The sequence below is a fragment of the Thalassophryne amazonica genome, chromosome 9 (genome assembly GCF_902500255.1).
Source record: "Thalassophryne amazonica chromosome 9, fThaAma1.1, whole genome shotgun sequence".
NCBI classification, from domain to species: domain Eukaryota; kingdom Metazoa; phylum Chordata; class Actinopteri; order Batrachoidiformes; family Batrachoididae; genus Thalassophryne; species Thalassophryne amazonica.
Window position 1 is genome coordinate 16471315 of NC_047111.1, and position 12737 is coordinate 16484051.

Genomic DNA, 12737 nt, shown 5'->3' on the forward strand with positions numbered 1-12737 from the left:
ACTAAATGTACTCAAGTATTGAAAGTAAAAGTACAAGTAAATGTTAATAATCAAAAACGGACTGATTTTTTTTTTTTATATTACAAAGTTTATCTAGGCTTGTAAATGACTGGTAGTATTAGTCAAAATACTGAAAATTGTGCACATCACACAAAAACACTTCAGAAACAAGGTTTCAAAACCTAAACGAGAGTAGGCTACTCACTAGGTGTTCACAGGAAACACTTATTTATTTCTATATGCATTTATTTATTTTCATTGTTACATGGTTTTATCTTTTCTTTTGTTTTGTTTCATTAGGTTCTTTTTGTCTCTCTCTCTAAAATTGTATTGTAACATTATTAGTCTATTATTATTGACTATTATTGTCTATTATGTAGACTATTATTGTTGTTGGTATTATTAATATATGAATAAAAATAAATTTATTTTAATTCATTTAAATGTATTTTAATTTATTTATATATTAAAATATTAAAATAAATTTAAATTTGAATATTAAAATAAATATATTTAAAAATAAATTTGTTGGAGAAGTACAGAGAAGGCCAGAAAGAGTTACATTGTATGTTCGTGGACTTAGAAAAAGCATATGATAGGATGCCAAGAGAAGAGCTGTGGTATTGTATGAGGAAGTCTGGAGTGGCAGAGAAGTATGTTAGGGTAGTGCAGGACATGTACAAGAATAGTATGACAGCGGTGAGATGCGCAGTCGGAATGACAGACTCATTCAAGGTGGAGGTGGGATTACACCAAGGATCAGCTCTGAGCCCTTTCTTGTTTGCAGTGGCGATGGACAGGTTGATGGATGAGATCAGACAGGAGTCCCCATGGACAATGATGTTTGCAGATGACATTGTGATCTGTAGTGAGAGTAGAGAGTAAGTTGAGTCTAGTCTGGAGAGGTGGAGATATGCTTTGGAGAGAAGGGGAATGAAAGTCAGTAGGAGCAAGACTGAGTACATGTGTGTGAATGAGAGGGAGCCAAGTGGAATAGTGCAGTTACAAGGAGTAGAAGTGGCGAAAGTAGATGAGTTTAAATACTTGGGATCAACTGTTCAAAGTAATGGAGAGTGTGGTAGAGAAGTGAAGAAGAGAGTGCAGGCAGGGTGGAGTGGGTGGAGAAAGGTGGCAGGAGTGATTTGTAACCAAAGAATATCAGCAAGAGTGAAGGGGAAAGTTTACATGACAGTAGTGAGACCAGCTATGTTGTACAGCTTAGAGACGGTGGCACTAACAAAAAGACAGGAAGCAGCGCTGAAGATGTTGAGATTCTCTTTGGGAGTGACAAGAATGGATAAGATTAGGAATGAACATATCAGAGTGACAGCTCAGGTGGGACGGTTTGGAGACAAAGTCAGAGTAGGTGAGATTGAGATGGTTTGGACATGTGCAGAGGAGGGACCCAGGGTATATAGAGGAAAGGATGCTGAGGATGGAGCCACCAGGCAGGAGGAGAAGAGGGAGGCCAAAGAGGAGGTTTATGGATGTGCTGAGGGAGGACATGCAGGTGGTTGGTGTGACAGAGGAAGATACAGAGGACAGGGTGAGATGGAAACGATTGATCTGTTGTGGCGACCCCTAACGGGAACAGCCAAAAGGCAAAGAAGAAGAAGAAGAAAAATAAATTTTAATTTGACTCTTTTACAACAACGAACGCTGACCCATTAATTATACAGAAAACAAATCGACACAAACGTGCTGATGCGAACAGCTTAATGCTAACTTTAACATTGAAAACGCCATAGGCATGCTAACGCGTTAGCATCGGTCCCGTTTTTAAGTTATAAAATACATCTATCAACTGTTTCAGAAGACCATAACAGGTCGGTTTAACATAAAAATATTAAACATTACTCACAGACATATGCTCTTCAGGGTTTTAGCGGAGAAAAATTAGGATAAAGCGAAATTAAACAATGAATCCACGAATCGTAGATCGAAGCACTGCTTCAATCTGTGAATCACTGCTTTGATCTGCAAATCACTGCTTCGATTGGTTCAAGGTTCAAAGCAAAGCCGAGCTGCAGAAAAGTTGATTACAGACCTGCTGCAGGTCTGTAATCAATGTAGAGGAATGATCATTTTCCTGACAAACATCCCCCAAGTGCGCAACTGCAAAAAAGCCTACCGGACATGCCTCATGACAATTCGGCCTGACTTCGTTGCAGTCAAGAGTTTTCTGGGTGAAAACAGGACTTTGTGTGTGTGTGTGTGTGTGTGTGTGTGTGTGTGTGTGTGTGTGTGTGTGTGTGTGTGTGTGTGTGTGTGTGTGTGTGTGTGTGTGTGTGTGTGTGTGTATTTTTCTGTAAGTAACGGCATGGCACATAGAAAATGTATTGGAGTAGAAGCATGCAATTAATGTTGGAAATGTAGTGAAGTAAAAGTGAAAGTAAGCTGAATTTAAAAAACTCAAGTAAAGTACAAAGTCTCCCAAAACGTACTTAAGTACAGTAGTGAAGTATTTTTACTTCGTTACTATACAACGCTGAATTCCTTATTTTCTGGCTGAAGGAAAGTCCCTTTTGTCACACGGGAGTTTGGTGCCAGGTAGGCGCTGGCTGTAATCCATTAATTGCGGCTGATGGGTTGAGCCTCTGTTGTACCGATCCAGAACGGCATCGTCAGCTACAGGTGTAATCCGTTGACTGCATGTGCGGCTGATGGTTCTCTCTGCTGTGAATGGATCCTCTTGATCCACCGCGGGCGCTTTGAGCCGCAAGTTGAAAGACTTTCAGTCCCTCATTTGTGTTGTGTGTTGGGGGGTTTGGCTGGACATTTTGGTGTTCTTTTCTTTTCTTTGCTCTCCAGGTGGTATGCAAACTGATTTATTGTCTGTGGAGAAGGTGCTGGCAGAAGAGTCCTTCACCCTCATCAACGTGATATGCAGCACCTGTGGATGATGCTCACGTGCAACCTTAAAGACTTTCAGCTGAAGCAGATAATGAGATGGCGTTCTGCATTTAAGCCATGTGTGATTCAAGCAGAATTGCCGGGAACTCGACCTTGTGATGTTCGTTTGTGAGACGCTGAGGACCGCGCCTGGGTTTGACACATCGTGCCTGTGAAGGAGGACGGGTGAGGGACACATGCTGTCAGCACACATCAGAGGTGATTTGATTGTCTGAATAATTGTTAACAGTAATTTGGTATTTTGTTACGCAGTATATGTGAATATTGATGAGAGTTGTGCAGCTTGCTTCTCACGGCCGTGGCGTGCGGACAGGTGGTCCTCCACCTGTTGTGAGAGGCTGCTCGTTTACATTAAGCTTAAATTCGGACCTGAGTGTGTTGCTGATGGTGTGTGCCTTTGAAGGATGTTGGTTGTGGCTGCTGACTTGCCTCACCTTTTCTATCCTTCACGGAATCGGTTTGTCGCGTCCACCTGGGGGTGTTTGCCGGTGAACGTGGGTCCAGAGGCGCCGGGCCTCGATCCCTTTGGGCGCTGGAGAGCGCGCCGTCCTTCACTCCGCCAGACAGACGCATTTTATGTTTGTACACCGAGTATTGGACAAAAGGGGGAAAATAAATTGTTTTGTTATTGGAACCGCTTTCTGGTTATTTTAGCGCTGGGTTCAGTCAGACGCAGGTCCGCTCCTCAACCCGCGTCGACACATAACAGTAGTTCCCAGCCATTCTAAAATGGACCCAGCGGCAGAGGCGGTTCCATTTGCCGAAAGAGTTCAAGAACACTTGGAGAAAATATGGGAGCAATTACAGCATCTCGCAAACCAAATTAAACAAACAGACGCCCGTGTTACGGAGCTTGCAGCGCAAGCCGTTCCGCTTCCTGCTGCTCCAGCTGCGGCACCATCGATACCGGTGCAGATAACTCCGTCACCCAGAGATTCGGCGCCCGAACCGATTATTTGTCATCCGGAGCCTTATGCGGGAGACGTTGAAGCCTGTGCTCCGTTTTTGATGCAATGTTCTCTGGTTTTTGCTCAACGACCGGCTTCCTTCTCTCCTGATGGCAGCCGTGTCTCATATGTGACAAATTTGCTCCGAGGTGACGCCTTAGCTTGGGTCACTGCGTTGTGGAGTAATACCTCGCCATTGTTAGGATCCTTTAAGGATTTCTCCCGGGAGTTCCGATTGGTTTTTGACCATCCGGTGAAAACAAATACCGTTGCCCAACGGTTGCTGAATCTCAGGCAGGGGAGGCGGAGTGCGGCGGAGTATTCTGTGGATTTCCGAATTTTTTCTGCTCAGTCCGGTTGGAATGCCGCAGCTTTACAAGGAGTGTTTGTGGATGGTTTAAATGATTCATTAAAAGACGAGCTAGCAGTCCGTGACGAACCAAACGATTTAGATGAGCTAATATCTTTGGTGATTCGTCTAGATGATCGGATAAAGGAGCGTGGACGCGAGAGAGGGTGGCCATCAGAACGGGTTTTTTCGTCTCGGGGCTTTCCCCGACACAGATCTGGGCTGCCTCTTCTTCGCCCCACTGAGACTCCTCCGACGGGACCTCTGGCTCCTCTTGCGGATGAGCCCATGCAGCTCGGACGAGCTGAAGCTGCTATATTGCCCCGTCATATAAGCGTCAAGAAAAATAGTGGTGACGTATCTCCAGGAGTTCTGGGACAGGCAAAATAATACACACACAAAAAAAAAAAAATTATTTGGGCTGTTTTGTTTTTTTTGAAAGGGGTTATAAATTGTTTGGGGATTCAGAGGCGGTTCTGGTGGAGTGAACGACAGGCGATTCGGAGCTCGGCTGGACTCAGTTGATCGTTGGTTTTTATTATTTGTACTTAGGTATTTTCTGTTTGGTTCTGGGGTCGTTTTGTTTTGTTATTTTTTATTTCCCTGCTTCCCTAACCCCAACCTCACTCGCCCCAAGACCGTTCCTCTTATGGGTTGTGGGGTGGTGCAGGTTGGTCACGCTGAGCATTCTCAGAAGACCTTTGCACCTGGGGGGGGGTTGTCAGGGGCGTTTTTTTTTTGGTTTGGTTAGGGCCCGGTTCCACTCCAGCCTCAGTGGGCCTTTGTACCGTTTGTCATTGGTGTTGCCGGGGTGTGGTGCAGCGGGAACATACCTCTGTCGGAGGGGTGGGCCGATCTGTTGCCGTTCGCCATTTCGGTAGTTCCACCCCTCCCGATAGGCTGGGGTATGGTCGGGTTGGGGCACCGGACGTATTTCCGGTTTTCCGCTGTGCCTTGGGGTTGGGGCCGGGTTAGTTTTTCCTGTTCCCTTCCCCGGCTTGGTAATTTTGTTGCCGTTTGCCAAAATTGAGCCGACGGAGGGCTCTGGGAGTGATCTGGGGTCTTTCGGGGTGCTGGGGAAGGTAACAGGGTTTATCGGTTGTTTTATTTGCCCCCGGGGTTGTTTAATGTAGTCCACCGGGGGTTGGAATTTTGTGTTTCTTCTGTTTCCTTCCAGGTTCCACCTCCAGGGTTGATGGGACGGTCCTCTGGGGGGGAATTGGCTTGTGGGGCCGACTAGCCAAGTGTGGCCGGGTCTAGGGTTCCTTGGTTGTGGGGAGGGTGCCTCCTGGGGTTTGATGGTATGGTCCTCTGGGGGGCGCCGTTGCTCCATGTGTACCTGGGGACCTCTGTGGGATTCCGGCTTTGACTATTTCTCCTGGAACTGGCGGTAAAGGCCTTCTGGGGGGGTGTCGGGCTCTGCAAGTCGTTCTGGGGGGGTTGTTTGTTATTTTTCTTTGTGCATTTATGTTTGTATTGTGTTGTGGGGCTGTGTTGGGTTTTTGCATTTGGGAGTTTTTCTTTTCTTCCCGGGGTTGGATGGGAAGGTCCCCTGGGGAGGTTTTGGGTGGGTTTTGTGTTTTTCTTGTATGTTAGGTTGAATTTGGGACTCTTTTGGGATTTTTGTTGATGCCAGTCGGCCTTCCAGCTGCGGTGCCCTGTCCTGCTGTATGCGGTGGACCTTGGGAGCGTTACGCCGTTTGCTTCCTGATGAGGACCCCGGAGGGAGGTGCTGTTCTTGGACCTGGTCTGTTTGGTCGCCGGGAGGCTTCCCGTTAAAGGGGGGGTACAGTTGTGTGTTGGGGGGTTTGGCTGGACATTTTGGTGTTCTTTTCTTTTCTTTGCTCTCCAGGTGGTATGCAAACTGATTTATTGTCTGTGGAGAAGGTGCTGGCAGAAGAGTCCTTCACCCTCATCAACATGATATGCAGCACCTGTGGATGATGCGCACGTGCAACCTTAAAGACTTTCAGCTGAAGCAGATAATGAGATGGCGTTCTGCATTTAAGCCATGTGTGATTCGAGCAGAAGTGCCGGGAACTCGACCTTGTGATGTTCGTTTGTGAGACGCTGAGGACCGCGCCTGGGTTTGACACATCGTGCCTGTGAAGGAGGACGGGTGAGGGACACATGCTGTCAGCACACATCAGAGGTGATTTGATTGTCTGAATAATTGTTAACAGTAATTTGGTATTTTGTTACGCAGTATATGTGAATATTGATGAGAGTTGTGCAGCTTGCTTCTCACGGCCGTGGCGTGCGGACAGGTGGTCCTCCACCTGTTGTGAGAGGCTGCTCGTTTACATGAAGCTTAAATTCGGACCTGACTGTGTTGCTGATGGTGTGTGCCTTTGAAGGATGTTGGTTGTGGCTGCTGACTTGCCTCACCTTTTCTATCCTTCACGGAGTCAGTTTGTCGTGTCCACCTGGGGGTGTTTGGCGGTGAACGTGGGTCCAGAGGCTCCGGGCTTCAATCCCTTTGGGCGCTGGAGAGCGCGCCGTCCTTCACTCCGCCAGACAGATGCGTTTTATGTTTGTACACCGAGTATTGCACAAAAGGGGGAAAATAAATTGTTTTGTTATTGGAACCGCTTTCTGGTTATTTTAGCACTGGTGTTGGGAAAGGGTCGTAACACGAACCCGCAACAGGGGGCGCAAAAGAACGGACAATGGATAAGACAAAGAGTAACAATTTAATGTTGTGAATCGCACAACTAAATACAGATACAGATAGTGCCAATTGTACACAAGGTGACGTGCGGGCAGGCTCGAAGATAGGAGACCTCTGGCGATCTGAGAGCCGGGACCCACACAGCTTCCACCACCAACGGCCTGAAGAACACCGGAGCCGCCAAGTCCTGAGTCCCCAGGTGGTCACCGTCTTCTGTTGCAGTCCCTGGTACTGCTGGCAGAAGATGACAAAACAGTTAAGGTGAGTGTGTATCCACACACCCAGTAATCCTTGTAACTAGTTCCTTCGGGAGGGAGAACCTCCACCTCCAATAAAGAACAAACGTGCAGCTCCTGTCAGTCGCTTCCTTAGGAGGAGTGAGAGGCGAGGACGTCGCTGACTCTCACTGTATACCACTCCAGCAGGGACTGAGACGCAGGAACACGGCTGCAAAGCAGAATAATAATGATAATAATATCGTTAGATACAGCAGAGAAGATTACCTTCGACTGTAGTAGATTTCTCGGTGAGGAGGTGGAGTAATGATCCGGCTTTTATAGAGATGACGGTGATTGTTGAGAGCTGGTGTAAATGAGTGACAGCTGTCACTCTGTCTCGGCGCCCTCTCATGCTTGAAGCCCGCACTCCAAGCAGGGCGCCGACTGGTGGTGGTGGGCCAGCAGTACCTCCTCTTCAGCGGCCAACACAACAGGACCCCCCCCTCAACGGGCGCCTCCTGGCGCCCGACCAGGCTTGTCCGGGTGTCGGCGGTAAAAATCGGCCAGGAGGGCCGGGTCCAGGATGAAGCTCCTCTTCACCCAGGAGCGTTCTTCGGGTCCGTGCCCCTCCCAGTCCACCAGATATTGAAAACCCCGGCCCTTCCGATGGACGTCCAGGAGCCGACGAACAGTCCATGCCGGCTCCCCGTCGATGATACGGGCAGGAGGTGGTACGGGTCCAGGAGTGCAGAGTGGCGAGGCGTGGTATGGCTTTAACCTAGAGACATGAAAAACTGGGTGAATCCGCAGTGAAGCTGGGAGTTTCAGCTTCACTGCGGCCGGACTGAGGATCTTGAGTATAGAGAAGGGTCCGATGAACCGGTCTTTGAGCTTCTGTGATTCAACCTGCAGTGGGATGTCCTTGGTAGACAACCACACCTCCTGCCCAGGCTGGTATGCAGGGGCCGGGGAACGCCGGCGATCTGCATGGGCCTTAGCTCTCATCCGGGCCTGCAACAGGGCAGAACGGGCGGTCCGCCACACCCGGCGGCACCTTCGCAGGTGGGCCTGGACCGAGGGGACCCCGACCTCTCTCTCCACAAGTGGAAACAAAGGGGGCTGATACCCCAAACACGCCTCGAAAGGGGAGAGGCCGGTAGCAGACGAGACCTGGCTGTTGTGGCGATGAGGCACAGGCAGGGGCTGGAGGAGGCCCCTGATCTTGTGATGATCCGCCTTGCCCCTGGCACAGGTGGTGCAGGCCTGGACATAGTCCCGGACGTCGGCTTCCAGTGACGCCCACCAGAAGCGCTGCTGGACTACTGCCATGGTCCTACGCACCCCGGGATGACAGGAGAGCTTGGATCCGTGGCAGAAGTCCAAGACGGCAGCCCTGGCCTCTGGTGGGACGTAAAGTCTGTTCTTTGGACCGTTCCCCGGGTCCGGGTTCCTGGTCAGGGCCTCCCGGACGGTCTTCTCCACGTCCCATGGCGTTAGTGAGACCAAACGGAATGACCAGGTACTCAAAATGACCTAACGGGGTGTTAAATGCCGTCTTCCATTCGTCTCCACTCCGGATCCGAACCAGGTGGTACGCATTCCTAAGATCAAGTTTGGTGAACATTTTGGCTCCATGCAGGGGCGTGAACACCGAATCTAACAGGGGCAACGGGCATCGATTGCGAACCGTAATCTCATTCAGCCCTCTGTAGTCAATGCATGGATGGAGTCCGCCGTCTTTTTTACCCACAAAAAAGAAACCCGCACCCATCGGGGAGGTGGAGTTCCGAATCAACCCGGCGGCTAAGGAGTCCCGGATGTAGGTCTCCATCGATTCGCGTTCCGGACGTGAGAGGTTGTACAATCTACTGGACGGGTACTCAGCGCCCGGAATCAAATCGATGGCACAATCGTACGGTCGGTGCGGGGGAAGAGTGAGTGCCAGATCTTTGCTGAAGACGTCAGAAAGATCGTGGTACACCTCGGGCACCGCCGTCAGACTGGGGGGGACTGTGACCTCCTCTTTAGCTGTAATTCCGGGTGGAACCGAGGATCCAAGACACTCCCGGTGGCAGGTTTCGCTCCACTGCGTCACCACCCCAGACGGCCAATCAATCCGGGGATTGTGCTTCACCATCCATGGAAATCCCAGAATCACTCGGGAGGTAGAAGGTGTTACATAAAACACAATCTCCTCCCTGTGATTCCCAGACACAACCAAGGTTACTGGCTGTGTCTGATGTGTAATCAACGGGAATAGAGTGCCATCTAGTGCTCGTACCTTCAATGGTGAAGGCAGGGCCACCAGAGGAAGCCCTACTTCCCTAGCCCATCTGCTGTCCAGCAGATTCCCTTCTGACCCCGTGTCTACCAGTGCTGGGGCATGAAGGGTTAAATCCCCATACAGGACTGTTACTGGGATTCGTGCTGATTTATGGGTTTTCTCTGTGTACATATTATGACCCACCCTTAACCCAGTTCCTAAGGATGGGCGTTGGAGTTTTGATCGTTTGGGGCAGTCTTTTAACATGTGCTCACAAGAGCCACAGAAAAAACACTCCCCGCGGGCCAGTCTCCTTTGTCTGATATTAGGTTTTAATTTGGCCCTGCTTGTGTCCATAGCTTCGTCAGCAGGGGGAGCTGTTGCCACATGGAGCCCTCTGGCAGTGGAACGTGGGGAAGACGACACCCTTTCGGACCCGGAGGAGAGAGGGACGGCTTGAGCCCGACCACGCCCCCCGGCCTGCTCCCGACGGTGTTCACTCAACCGGTTGTCTAAGCGTATAACCAAACTGACAAGCCCATCAAAGTCTTGCGGTTCGTCCTTAGCCAATAAATGCTCCTTCAGTACTGGAGACAGTCCGCTTATGAAGGCGGCGCGGAGCGCAACATCATTCCAGCCGGACCTCGCAGCCGCAATGCGGAAGTCGACTGCATAATCAGCTGCGCTTCGGCGCCCCTGTCTCATTGACAGCAGCACGCTCAAGGCGGTCTCCCCTCTGTTGGGATGATCAAACACCTGTTTGAATTCCCGTACAAACCCAGCGTATGACGTCAGGAGCCACAAATTCTGTTCCCAAAGCACCGTAGCCCAAGCGCGTGCCTCACCTCGAAGCAAATTAATCACATAAGCCACCCGGCTGGCATCTGATGCGTACATAACTGGACGCTGTGAAAAAACGAGCGAACACTGCATTAGGAAGTCTGCGCACATTTTGACACAGCCTCCGTACGGTTCTGGAGGGCTTATGTAAGCTTCAGGGGACGGTGGGGGTTTGTTGAACGGCCAGTGGAATGTCTGTACGTGGCCCAGAGCCAGCAGGAGGAGTCACTGCAGCAGCGCTCGAGTCGCGCGCTTCCACTCTGGCGGTGAGAGCCTCCACCCTCCGATTGAGGACTGCATTTTGCTCGGTTACCAGATTTAACTGAGCAGTGAAAGCGGTAAGGATTTGCTGCAGATCACTTACCACGCCTCCTGCTGACGCCTGCGCTCCTTGTTCTCCCATTGGCTGTTCAAGCTGTGGTTGACGGCCCTCGGGATCCATGACGAATGGCCGAGAAATCCTGTTGGGAAAGGGTCGTAACACGAACCCGCAACAGGGGGCGCAAAAGAACGGACAATGGATAAGACAAAGAGTAACAATTTAATGTTGTGAATCGCACAACTAAATACAGATACAGATAGTGCCAATTGTACACAAGGTGACGTGCGGGCAGGCTCGAAGATAGGAGACCTCTGGCGATCTGAGAGCCGGGACCCACACAGCTTCCACCACCAACGGCCTGAAGAACACCGGAGCCGCCAAGTCCTGAGTCCCCAGGTGGTCACCGTCTTCTGTTGCAGACCCTGGTACTGCTGGCAGAAGATGACAAAACAGTTAAGGTGAGTGTGTATCCACACACCCAGTAATCCTTGGAACTAGTTCCTTCGGGAGGGAGAACCTCCACCTCCAATAAAGAACAAACGTGCAGCTCCTGTCAGTCGCTTCCTTAGGAGGAGTGAGAGGCTAGGACGTCACTGACTCTCACTGTATACCACTCCAGCAGGGACTGAGACGCAGGAACACGGCTGCAAAGCAGAATAATAATGATAATAATATCGTAAGATACAGCAGAGAAGATTACCTTCGACGGTAGTAGATTTCTTGGCGAGGAGGTGGAGTAATGATCCGGCTTTTATAGAGATGACGGTGATTGTTGACAGCTGGTGTAAATGAGTGACAGCTGTCACTCTGTCTCGGCGCCCTCTCATGCTTGAAGCCCGCACTCCAAGCAGGGCGCCGACTGGTGGTGGTGGGCCAGCAGTACCTCCTCTTCAGCGGCCCACACAACAGCTGGGTTCAGTCAGACGCAGGTCTGCTCCTCAACCCGCGTCGACACATAACAATTTGCTCATAATGTCTCAGTCTGCACGAGACCAAATTATTCCATGATCCACTAAACAATAAAATAATGTGAAAATACTCAGTTTTGCCTCCATGTCGAGTGGAGAAGTCGCAGACACCGTGCGTGCATGTGAGCTCATCAATAGAAGTGTTCCACCTGCCAATCAAAAGGATTCTGCCTGCGTGAATTAACTGTTCTGACGCGGAAAACACAGTGCAATTCCGACCTGAAGTAGCCTGTAAAAATCCATAAATTAATGGGACTATTACGATAATGGTTCCGGCACTGTGATCACTTCCTCCTTCTTCTCCAATGTTGGAACTCACCAGGAAGTTCCTGGTTTTTAGTGACATGCAGTTCAAAATCTGAATATTTATCCCTTCAGTAACTGTGCATTAGAAAAGGATGAATTTCAAACTGTTGTTTAATTTTAGTTTTAAATACTCCAAAAAACATTACATATCATGTCACCTACACTTTAAAGGAGATATGGACAAAAACGTATTACATTAATACATGTTGTACCGAGATCATAGTGGTTCTGAGATCGTTGATGGTTCGCCTTATTGGTGTTAAAACCTACAAAAACGTTTGTGTGACCTAAAGGGCGGCTTTGGACCTCATGAACAAGCAGCTCGATCTCCACCTGCTGGTACACGGCAGTAAGCCAACAGTTTACCTCCTGGCTGTCAGCCCTTGGGGGCCCTCTAGTGGTCTGGGAACTCAAGCAGTTGCCTACCTTGCCTGTTGGCGAGCGGTGTCACTGCTAGCAGAGATTTTTTTAGCCACACCCACATTTAAATTTGGCCCTTGAACTCCAGCAGTTCTCCCGGCACATTGGTGTTTACCTTCATCAGCATGGTCTCGTGGTCATCGTTTTCGCAGTCGTACGGCTCCCTGCGCAGCGTCTCCACCTCAGCCACCAGAGTCCTGTAACCGACAATCTGCAGCAGGCTGGCTTGTAGCGAGATCCCCAACCTGTGTGCAGGATGGACAAACATCTTCACAACAGCAGTGCAAAATCATCCTTTCTTTCTCACAAATGCAGGCGTGCTGACCCTAATGGAAGAACCGCTGAGCTGAAACTGGTGAAGGAGAGTGAGCAGTGTGGTGTCTGTGATCCACCCATTCACACAAATCTGGTGTAAAGCCGAGAACATCCGGGTCTACAGCCGATGGATGAGTTCTACAAGTAGCCCGACAACCAGCCTGCCTATGAATTGGGCCGGATACTGGCCTGCATCTTGGAGTGA

General features: G+C 49.8%; 1 protein-coding gene across 1 annotated transcript in view; it reads right to left on the bottom strand.

The window, feature by feature from the left end:
- The window catches only part of elmod1 (ELMO/CED-12 domain containing 1), a 41302-nt gene that overhangs the window by 21456 nt on the left and 7109 nt on the right, over positions 1-12737 (bottom strand). The window contains exon 6 of the mRNA XM_034177671.1: positions 12333-12462. Within this exon, the coding sequence (XP_034033562.1) occupies positions 12333-12462 (130 nt within the window). The remainder of the gene's footprint in view (positions 1-12332; positions 12463-12737) is intronic.